This window comes from Periplaneta americana, chromosome 11, assembly GCF_040183065.1.
Source record: "Periplaneta americana isolate PAMFEO1 chromosome 11, P.americana_PAMFEO1_priV1, whole genome shotgun sequence".
NCBI classification, from domain to species: domain Eukaryota; kingdom Metazoa; phylum Arthropoda; class Insecta; order Blattodea; family Blattidae; genus Periplaneta; species Periplaneta americana.
In genome coordinates this window covers 179,312,055-179,324,116 of record NC_091127.1, presented here as the reverse complement: position 1 = coordinate 179,324,116, position 12,062 = coordinate 179,312,055, and the positions used below count along the sequence as shown (strand labels likewise).

At 32.3% G+C, this 12,062-nt stretch overlaps 1 protein-coding gene across 2 annotated transcripts in view; it reads right to left on the bottom strand.

The window, feature by feature from the left end:
• Positions 1-4,186: 4,186 nt before the first annotated feature.
• Positions 4,187-12,062, bottom strand: part of spz4 (Spaetzle domain-containing protein 4) — a 59,065-nt gene continuing 51,189 nt past the window's right edge. For both annotated transcript variants that reach the window (XM_069840575.1, XM_069840576.1), the window contains 2 exons: positions 10,854-10,976; positions 4,187-8,228 (listed from right to left, as the gene is read on the bottom strand). In XM_069840575.1, coding sequence (XP_069696676.1) covers positions 7,961-8,228; positions 10,854-10,976 — 391 coding nt within the window. In that variant the 3' untranslated portion in view covers positions 4,187-7,960. The remainder of the gene's footprint in view (positions 8,229-10,853; positions 10,977-12,062) is intronic.

Below are 12,062 nucleotides of genomic sequence, written 5' to 3'. Positions count from 1 at the left end.
GATTTCTTTTGTTTGTAAAACGAATGATGATACAAAACTCTATGTTTTATCATATTGAAACTGAAATAACATTGTATCACTCCTCAGTCATTTCACACCAAAATGAGCATAAGTACTTTTTTTTTTAAGTTCAATAAAAATGCAGTTTAATGAAATAATAAACTTAAAATTGACATGGTAAAAGAATTTTATCTCTCCAAGTTCACTTTTTTTTTTTTTTTATATATTTTATTCGTACTTGAAGTGAAGGATAATAAGGCTGATACCTTTGGTCCTAAATATGACTAAGTTCGTAGCTCTGTATTTATACAGTTTATGGGAACAAAAAATTGTGCAGCAAAACTTTTTAGTAAGTAGCAATGCAGCATTTTCTGAGAAAATATTCAAGACTTTTAAATATTTTATTATAGGAGTTAATACAACAATTTTTTTTTTTTAGATAAATAGGAATAGAATAAAAAGCAAAGATGAGGATGAAAACATACAAAGAAATGCTGAAGGCAAACAAAGAAGAATGACAAAATTGTTTGAAAAAAGATACTCAGCAGAAGAAAGGAGCCAGCAGCAAAGATAAGATTGCTTTGGCAAATAGCAATTCGAAATTGAAGCTGAAAAGACTTAAAGAGACAGAAAAGAAAAAGAAAGTACAGATCTAGGAAGAAAGAAGAATTTCAGGAAAGTCAATGTGAAAATCACTCTTTGAATGTTAAGATCTTATTCTCGCCCAGGTACAGTTACGTCACATGTAATTAGCGTATTGTAATGTGATCGAATAAAAAATATATATGAAAAATTAACAGTTCTTTTATTCTCTTGCAAACACGCAACTTCACATATACGAGGTATCACTTCTTAGGCATCGATGTGGGAGTAAAAGAGGTATCTGGAGTATAAGATATGCCAAAATTTATAACCTGTACAATGAGTCAGTTACAATTAAAATTATTTAAGGGGTTAGGTACAGCTTAAAGGAGTAAAATTCTGGAAATATTCAACAGTTTTTTCCTCCATTACTGTATCTTGTACAATAATGAAAATTAGTATGTGTAAAACACTGTCCTTTCTGCTATATGATAAACATGTTTTTACAATTAAAACAAATATATATATATATATATTTTTAATTCAAAGTTCACTGTGCAGTGATGAAGCATTTCCCTCATAACTCAAAAAGTATCCAACATCCTGTGATGAAATTTTTTGTGTATATTTATGCATGTCATGTCTACAAAATGATGCAAAATCACTTCTCTCCCTTTGATAGATTGTCTGATAAAAAATAAATTCATTTTTAAAAAAGGTCAAATATCTAAAACAAAATAAAAAAAAATATATATATTGTTTATTAAGGAATGTAGTTGAAAGAGCATGATATTGTAAACATGAGTTTCAGCAATAAAATAAGAGAGAGATAACATGAAAAAGTTAACAAGTTTGAGTTATGAGGGAAATGCTTCATCACTGCACAGTGAACTTTGAATTTTGAAAAAATATATAAATATATATTTTTTTCAATCGTAATAGTACATTATGCAATGAGCCTATAATGATAGTAATTAAGAAGCGAGTATGGATGTTTATGAAACGAGCGCAAGGGAGTTTCATAATTTTCATATGAGCTTCTTAATTACCATTATAGGCGAGTTTCATATTACTTTTTATGCTCGACCATATTTCTAACTTGAAATTATTCATTTTATTTGTATCTAATTGACCTTGAGCAATATCTCGTAAATTGTGAGATGTGCGCAGACGCGAAAGTATTGATTTTTTCCGAGCAACAGATGTCCACATTGACCTTGATAGCCTATAAGAACCTACAGAGTAAACTAAATATTAACTTTGATATAACATTGAAATTAAATTAGACATTGAAAAACGAGATGACAAATTGAATTTATTTGAATATTATTTACAATTAGCGCTAATTATTATAGTAACAGAACATAACTTTCTGCGACAGTATTGGATTTCCAGCCTCCGTGACTTTTCGCTAATTGTCTGTCGATTGCATATCCGAGAATAATCGATATAATGGTACAAAGCTGACTTGTCATTGGCTGAAGACCTGTACTTTAATGAGTAGGTGTACTTTAATGATATGCATTAAAGGACTGCTATCAGGTGTATAATTACTACATTTCGGCATGGTCGAGCATAAAAATATTTTTTTTTATATAGCAGAAGGATAGTGTTTTACACATACCAATTTTCATTATTGTACAAGATACAGTAATGGAGGAAAAAAATGTTGAATATTTCCAAAAATTTTACTGCTGTAAGCTATACCTAACCCCTTAAGCCAATAGATTGGGATGGCTAGGACATCCATTTAGAACTGATGAGAACAACCCATGTAAAAGGTCACTTACTTGTTCATTTTATATTACGAGCGAAGTAGGAAGACAAGCTACATGATGGTTCGATGATGTAGAAAGTGACCTTAAGATTTTCCAAGTAAGCCAATGGAAAATAAAGGCATTTTTTAATTTTTAAAAACTGAAAAGGAAATGTAAATTGTTGTGGTGAATACATATTTAGAAGTCAAAATAACTGCAAATTGAGATCACGAAGATGATATAAGTGGAAGAATTAACAAAGGGAGATCAGCAATTTCACAATGAAACAGCACTCTATGAAAGAAAGATATCACAACGAAAACAAACATATAAATTGCGAGTGTATGGTTACAAGCCGCCACTGACTTCATTGTAAACATCGTCCTAGTGTATGCTTCTTGGTACAAGCATGCAGCCTCCCATCCATTGCTGTTAGCCCTACCATACATGAAATGCATATCCATTGTAACTACAGTACAGTACAACTGGCACTCCTCAGACAAGTGACGTGATTGATACCTTTTGAGACTGTGTATTGTATCCATCTTGTATATTCTGCGTGTACATTCTTAATTTTATCAGCCATTTGCGGACCCATCTTTTTTGGGACTTTTTTCCTTCTACTGCGTGTTCAGTTCAAAGTGTGTCATGGCTCGCTGTATGATGTCATGTGGCTAGCCGATGAGGCTCGCTGTATGATGTCATGTGGCTAGCCGATGAGGCTCGCTGTATGATGTCATGTGGCTAGCCGATGAGGCTCGCTGTATGATGTCATGTGGCTAGCCGATGAGCCTGGACAATTCAATCTTCCTACACTTCTGCAGAGGCGTATTACCTATGTGGCAGAGAAGTTGCCTAGCAAGTACGGCGTTCATTCTGAAGAGTACTTACCGATATGTACGGTAACTCCTGTAGTGGCAGGAATGTGAACTGTTTGGAAACACGTACTGGGGTGAGTTTTTTTCTTACTGTCGGGATTTGGGAAGAGGGTTAAGACGATTACTTACGTACAGTATTTGTTGACATTAACTTCGACTATCAACATGGACACGGAGCATTTGATTTGTGTTGTGGAATGTTGCCATATGCAACCGATGGTAAGAAATACCCTGTGTACGACTTGCCCGAGCAAAACACAATTCGAAAGAGGTTATGATAGCACACAGACCATACAGACTGCCATCTGTTGCTATGACGTTCAAGTCATACTGTACATGTTCTCAAGTTCAGATTGAACGCCTTGATTAATAGGCAACTTCTCTGACATAAAAGATGAAACTCACTTCAAATCGCTGACTCACAACACTGACGTCATGACACACTTTGAAATGAACACCCAGTATTATCGTGTACTTTAAACCATGTAAGTTTGCACCATCCTTTTTGATACATTCTGTATAACGCAGTTGTTAAAAGCACAATATCATTCTGCTCAGAAACATGGCATTTTAAGTCAAGGACAATAGCAAAATTACATTCTACAGAGATCAGTTTCTGACAGATCTGCAAGAGTACTAAGGAAGAACAGAATTAGAAATGTTACAAGAGAAAAAATGAAAGTGCAAGCAAGGATCACTTGTAGAACCTATAACAATACAATGAAGATAGTTTGATTATATGAAGAGGATGACGGAAGATATATTGCCGAAGAAGGTTTATGGATGGATTCCAATAGGAAAATGGAAGAGGGGAAGACCAAAATTAAATGTACACAAGGAATAATTAAAACAATGATAGAAAGGAGATTGGAAGATGGAAGATGTAATAACGTCAAATTAAGGGCCCTGCCATTGTACAAAATAAATTCTGTGTATATTTAGTTATTATTTAATTATGCAATATTTTTGAGAAGATGTTTTCTTTATACAAATATTTCTCAGAAAGGAGTAGGCCTATAAATTACGACAATTTCACCTTACAAAAATAAGTATTTCATTTACAAATAGCCAACAAGTGTGAAAAGAATTACCAACTTATTATGTTTAATAAATATATAAATTAGAATTACATATGAATTGGCGTAGAGAAACATAATTTTAACAGTTGTCACTTAAAGAACTATTTTTCATAGTTTTACACATGATAGAATAAAGTATAACATCAACTTGTAAATTCGTACTTTTCTAAAAAGAAAGCAACTATTTTCAGGACTTCTTACCTAATGATAGTTTAATGTGTGTACATATGCAGTGCGTTTTTTCCTGACGGAACATGCTGGAATGGTGTTCCAACAACTTTTTGTTATATTTTTCATCACAGAACCGAGAATTGTTCTAATTTTGCGCTGTCAATATATTGTGAGGCTTCTCCCAACTCAACTTCATTGTCTGTGCATTAAGATCTTCGCTGGTAGTTAACACCATGGGAACCTGCTTCTTATTAGAATTGTTGGGCCTCCTTTCATCAACTTCAACCTTGACAAATATGCTAAATCTTGGTTGCTGCTACAAATGTCGTAAGAAAAGAGCATAAGAGGAAAGGAGAAAATACTGAAGACATTACTATGCTGCGGAAAATCTTCTATTACTTTGAATACTGGTATATACTGTAGTTTGGTAATTTCCTTTATTGCAAACCAATTGCCGGTATTTATTATTTTGCTAACCCAAATTGAGTCAGTTTGTACAACATGTATTCAATTTGTATTTCTTCTTAAAGGTACATTAAGATGTGAAAATTAGTAAGGGTTAATTATTTTAACGAGATTTTTTTCTAAACTCTGTTTAGACCTTGAATTCCCAATGCACTGGGCAGTATTCATCTCCCTGGCTGCTCCAACAAATTTTTCTGAGCCTAGTAATATCGAATAGCTGGGTGTTCAGGTGATAAGGAAAATATGGGGAAAAAACTTTCATATTGAGAAAAGGGGATCGTTTTTCTTTATATGCAGCAAATACTGAAGTCATTCTGCGTCATGGGGCATAATTATTTGGATAAAGTCATACTTGTTAACTATTTTTAAGTTAGATTTCTAAATTCTTACTGAATTCCAGGAATAAACTTCCATATTTCTAGTACTGTATTTTTTTCTGAGAATTTCAGTAGGTACCGGTATTTTAATAATTGTGTTAAAAAAAAAGTATTAGAAAAGGTTACATCAAACATTATGGAGAATTTCTAATTTCTGAGTGGATTCACAATAAAGAGGAGAACGAGGAATAATGTTTTGTTCATTAAGACCAGTATAGATAAATATCTAAATTTCGAAAGAGGTTGTACGCATTTATTATTTTATTGACTTGGAAAAAGTTTTCGATACAATTAATAAAGTGAAAAAAATTAGAATCAGCTCTTTATTTCTAGAGAATGTAATATCACACTGTATGGAGATGTTCGATTTAGACTTGAAGACGAAAATCTTAAGTGATTAAGAAAACGAGAGAAGTAAGACAGCGATATAATTTGAACCGTTATTTATTTCACTTATTTATTACTACATTAATTCATTAAATGATTTATTGGTCCGTCTACACTTAAAAAAAAATTGATAAATGTAGACGAACCAATAAATCATTTAATATACAAGGTAAGAAAGAACATGACCAGCATGGTAGACAATAGACATTTGGAGTCTTGAGAATAGAAGAGGAAACATTGGAATGGACATATGTCCATTATGTGGTCAAGTTGAAGACGAATCCATATAGGCTACTTCTAAATTGCACAGCAACTAATGACTTGAGAATTGTCTGAATAGAGAAAATATTTTTGAATAAAAGAGCATATAAAAAGTTAAGTGGTCCTTTGAACGGCAACAATCAAAGAAAATTGGGAAAATTCCTATTCAGAGTCAAAATACAGTGGGAAAAGAGGATAATAGATGTGAATAAAGTGTTGTGATATGCTTATGAAAGTAGTGAATGTTCAAACGAGTAGTATTAGGTGAATTAAAGAGTCGAGAGGGAATCTAATTTTACAAAAAATAGTTGCATAAAAGATAGAGATGGGGTGAATTTATTATTGTATATAATTTTTATCGTCATTATAATATTTATAATACCGTAGCAGGTATGTTATCATTATTATTGTGTAAATTCATTTATATTTGTATTTATTGCGGTGGTGAATTGAGAATTGAATTGCATCTAATCCGCCATGATCTTGTACATGAATGATGAAATAAATAAAATAAATAAATCACGCATTAACATGAGGTTGAAATATTTGGGTAAAGTAGTTCTGTACTTTTTTTTTTAATTATATATTGAACTTATAGCTCTCAATTAGGCTACACAATTAAGCTTTCCTCCGAAGTATTTTTGTCCGTAAACTTGAAAAAGTGATTTCATAGAAAAATAATAAGCACTGAATTGTGAACCATTCTATGGTTTGTTTTGTTTTAGAAGAGAATACGTAGGAATTTTCAAATATTTCCTAAGTAACATATGCAATGAATATAAAATATTCTAGGAAAGGTTAGCACTCACATTAACATATTCTTCACCGTGTTTTTTATCTGAGAAACTCTGAATATTGTCCAAGAAAGGTACCAGTACTATAAAAACATTTAAAGCAACGCATTATGTTCTGCTACAGGTGTTTTTGTTTCACTATTATTTTGTGTTGTGTTAGATGTTTCATACATCAACGTTTTTAATGCATGCTTAAATATGTGCTTACATGTCAAAATAAATGTAGTTTTCAACCTATGAAGCTCTACCTCACCTCATGCAATGTTTGTAGTAGGAATTTTTTAAAACTCAGAATTATTACGTATAAAAATTGTTACTGCATTAGTTAATGTCTCATTAGAAATATAATTGGATGACTAGATAAGCATTTTAACTGTGTTTTAAAAAAGTTATAACTTTTTTTTCACCTATTCTCTGATGTATAATACACAAAAAAAAAAAAAAAATGTAATAATAGGCTTTCTTTTAATGTATCTCAACAGTCTCTTAAGTGGAATGAAGTGATTCTATTTTAAGACAAAATTTATTTAAAATTCTTCGTTACATCTGACTATGCGCTCATATTTATATTTTATATGTAGCCTACTTGGTATTTCCCTTTGATACCAAAATTATGTACTGTGCTCTTGTCGAGGGAAATTTTTTTGCGCTGAATTTGGAAAGCAAATAGAATAAAATGGCTAACATTGACCCTTCAGTCTTATAACACTACATTTAGTCTCTATTACATAATAAGTAAATAACTGTATTAGGTACTTCTCAGTTTTGTTCTGTTATTTTTCTGTTTAAGACTAATTTTTTCGCATGTGTTGGACATAATATTTGAAAAATGTTTGAGCCATATTAATTGAGTACAAAAATTCATTTTTTTTTTAAATAAATCCATCACGAGCCTTATCAGCCACATACTTGGTAGTTATTTTACAGAGATAAAAACACTGATAGTTAAATTAGTCTAGTATGAGTTACAGCAGTATATTAACTGTCAGAAATATAATTTATGAATTACATGGCAAATTACCTTAATACTTTGTAATGTATTATTGACATTAATTATAAAGTTCACAACATGAACAAATTACTATTTACTGTATATTACCACTGTAAAACATGTGCGGCTAGAGGATTACGTAGTATGTCCATCTCTTTAAGTAAAACACATTTGTAAGATTTGCGGTGGGTTCACAATATGGTAGTTAATATAAAACTTTATCCAGCATTAGCCATTCTGTACCAGTCTGGTGGTGCTCTGTTGTATAAGTTCCATGTTGGCAGTTGTGTACGTGGACTACGAGATGTAATTTGAAACTCGAGTGGTAGATCATAGCAGCGGCAAACACAGCATGAAGGGAATTTGAACCAGTCAGAAAATATTCCTCGACATTCATTGTTGGGATCATATGCCAGAAGCCGATGTAATCGATACTGTTGTTCACAGCGACATCCTTCACGGCAGAACATCTGTTTGTGCTCAAAACTGCAAAAAAAAAGTATGGTTACATTAATTACACGTAAAAAAACCACATGCACTAGAAACTTAAAACATACATGACTTCCTTCTTAAGCTCTAAAAGTACCTATTTTCATTTGTTCCTCTCTTACATATACGGGCAAAATGCATTAAAATTTAAATACCTAAACAATAAATGCTAATTAAACATTACATAAGCAATTATTCTTCTTAATTTCTTGTCTCATTCTAAATTCTACATGTATTTAATTAACAGTATGCATAGGTGTGCATGTCGGTGGTATATGGGCATTCTCTAAAGATTTTCCATCCATTAAAAAATAATGAAAATACAATTCATATTACAACAAAAATTAGGAGATTTCATTTCAATTGGATTGGGGATTCACACACACACACACACACACACACACACACACACACACACACACACACACACACACACACACACACACACTCTCTCTCTCTCTCTCTCTCTCTCTCCCTCCTTCCTTCTCTCTCTCTCTCCCTCTCTCTCTCTCTCTCTCTCTCTCTCTCTCTCCATGTTGAAATAAATATATATTGTAATAGTACATTATGCAACGAGCCTATAATGGTAGTAATTAAGACCAAGTATGTTTATGAAACGAGCGCAAGTGAGTTTCATAATTTTCATACGAGCGTTTTAATTACCATTATAGGCAAGTTTCATACAACTTTTTATGCTCGACCATATTTCTAACTTGAAATTATTCATAAGTATTTATGTTATTCTTATCTGACTGGGGAGTGGAACTGACCTTGTGCAATATCTCGTAAATTGTGAGATGTGCGCAGACGCGAAAGTATTGATTTTTTGCTAGGAACAAATGTCATTGACCTTGATATAATCTAGAGAGTAAAATAAACATTAATCTTGATATAACCTTGAAATTGATTTAGACATCGAAAAACGAGATGACAAATTGAATTTATTTGAATATTATTTACAATTAACGCTAATTATTATAGTAACAGAACATAACCTTCTGCGACAGTATTGGATTTCCAGCCTTCATGATGTTTCGCTAGTTGTCTTTCGATTGCATATCCAAGAATAATCGATACTTGCGCTTTCATATTGCCACAATGGTGTTTTCTGATTGGTGAAACACCTGAACTTTAATGAATAGGTGTACTTTAATGAGGTCCATTAAAGGGTTGCTACCAGGTTTATAATTAGTACATTTCGGCATGGTCGAGTATAAAAAAAAAACACACATATGCATATGCCCACGCCCATGCACACGCATCAAAATTGTTTCTGCTTATTGCCTTCAAAATTTGTTTTAGTAACTTTCTCTGAAGATACATCACAGTGTTGGACTTCTGACTCATTTCACCATCATTAATTCACATATCATTATCATCCCTACAATAGTCCAGGTTAAGTTTACCATGCGGCTTGTTGTACTAGTACAAGTGCGTGGTCGTTCCGCTATCCAATCATTAAAAAAAAAGGAGTGGTAAGCACTTAAGCTTCAGGCTGCAATGCAAGCCTTCGGGTCCCTCCTCTCCACAGGGTAAAAAAGAAAAAAATTGGTGCAGTTTAGCATACCACTAAGTTTGCTGCCTTGTGCAATAAGTATATTTTATTTTCTTCAGTGACTGTTTCGTTTAGTTTGAAGTTATTCATAGGAAGATTTAGTAGTGTTTGTGATTTCTTTGACTCTTTTATGAGTTAGTAGACAAGGAATTATGGATAAGTCTGTGATTATGATAAGTACCGGTACTGTGGAATGCGACTAACAAGTTACCGGTATTCACCAAAAGTATTTTTGTTTTGTAATGGTATATATTTAAGCAAGTTTAAACGAAAAATCAAGAACTTAAAGTACCGTACTAAAATACTATTAAGAGCTATTTTTACAGTTTCACTATTGCAGTTTTTGGATGAAGTAGGCTACAATATGCGCCAAAACAAACAATACTGAAATGAGGCTGTTGCTCAGATATTGTGCATGTTTACCTAGCAACGAGGTATTTATTAATTTGCTAGAATATTTAGATATATTGTAGATTCAATATTTGGCTTAGTACTGAGGAAAAAGCATTCATTGTTGAATATTGTTTCCATTCATAGAGACTTGCAATAGTGTCTTGTGGTGTTAATGTGGGTATTATTATTATTATTATTATTATTATTATTATTATTATTATTATTATTATTAATGTTGTTCCTGCTGTTGTAGTACTGGTAGAGATTGGCATATTAAACCTTGTTATTACATTGTTTGTTTAGTCAACTGTCCGAAGATATGTTTGAACCCCACAAGTGACACTATATTAATAAATAACTTAAATTACCTCAATAAAATAAACCAGATATAGAAACTATAAATAAAAAACATAAAAGAAATATTAACGATTGAATTATTCATCAAGAATTACCTAGTAAACATAAAGGGATCAAGAAAATTAAATGTATTAAAAATTTTAACATTGCAATATAACATATGATTGAAAATAATCATTACCATATCTACGGATTATAGAAACCAAAATAGATAAACCCAAAGATATTGTGGAGAGTGCATCCCCTTGTCTCATTGCAAAAAAAATATGAATAACGAGAGTATATGAGATTTTCGCCATAGCACATATAATACTTACGTGCATTTTTCCCAATGGACATACTGCTCAAATGGATACAAGTTCAGCAAAGCAAGGATTTCTCCTCGAGTGTTGTTTGCCCAAAATGGAGCCACGACTTCTTCCTTCACAGGACAAGCGTTGCTAGGACAAACATGTCAAATTTATGCAAAAAATTACATAACCTAATAAACACTGAACTTTCTTTTTCTTTAATTTCTTGTTTTTGTGAGTATTTATTCTGTTGATAGTAAGTAAAATACATGTACAATAAAATGTTTCATAAGCCTTGAAATCAATTAGATATTTTAATCTGTTTACTGTAGGGTGAAAAGAGTATGTAACTCCATTCAGTACAAAGAATAATTATTTACTTTGAAAGGAAGTTTAATTTCAGCTACAATAATTGCTTTAGGAAAGAAAGTTGTAATCACTCTTTCAATATGCTGATAACCACTGTAATAGGTACATATATATTGAATGCAAAACAGCTATGATATTGAAAGTAAATTTGAATTATTCTTTACAGAAAAATATAATTAATTGATTAACTAGCGGACTTACATAATTAACACGGGTAAGTCCGCTAGTTAATCAATTAATTATATTCAAGTGTTAAAAGTAGTGTACGCAAGATTCAAAATGGAGAAAAATATAATACTAACAAATTAATGTTATCACTTTTGTTCCTAATTAAACATATGACTTAAGCATGGTAAAGAAGCACACATTATCTGAAGCACTGTTTTCGTAAAAGGAACAATATCACCTCAGGTAAGAGATGAAGAGAGAAAGATAGAAGGGAGAGAAGAGGAGGAGGAACAAAGAGTGAGTGAAGAAGTTCTAGAAATAGCAGAAAGATTGATGAGATGTGAAGAAGTAGAGGTGGAATGGGAGGGAGAACATGAGCAGAAGGGTGGTAAAGAGAGGTAAAATTAGAAAAAGAGACGAGTGAGGGAAAAAGCTGGGAAGGACAGCATGTGAATAAATAGAATAAACATAAGTGTAAGCATACTGCGAGGTACATAATAAACTACGAGAGTCATTTCATAAATAATGCACAGCTTGGTAGAACTGTGAAGTGGATGACGCAACACTAATGAAAATTATGTCAGATGCAGTTGAAGGATTGAGGATGAAGCACCTATGTTTCATCCATAGCATGCACTGTGTTTAGGTAACGAGAGCTAGAAATGGAGCCTACATGTGTCTCGGGTACTGTGACAATTG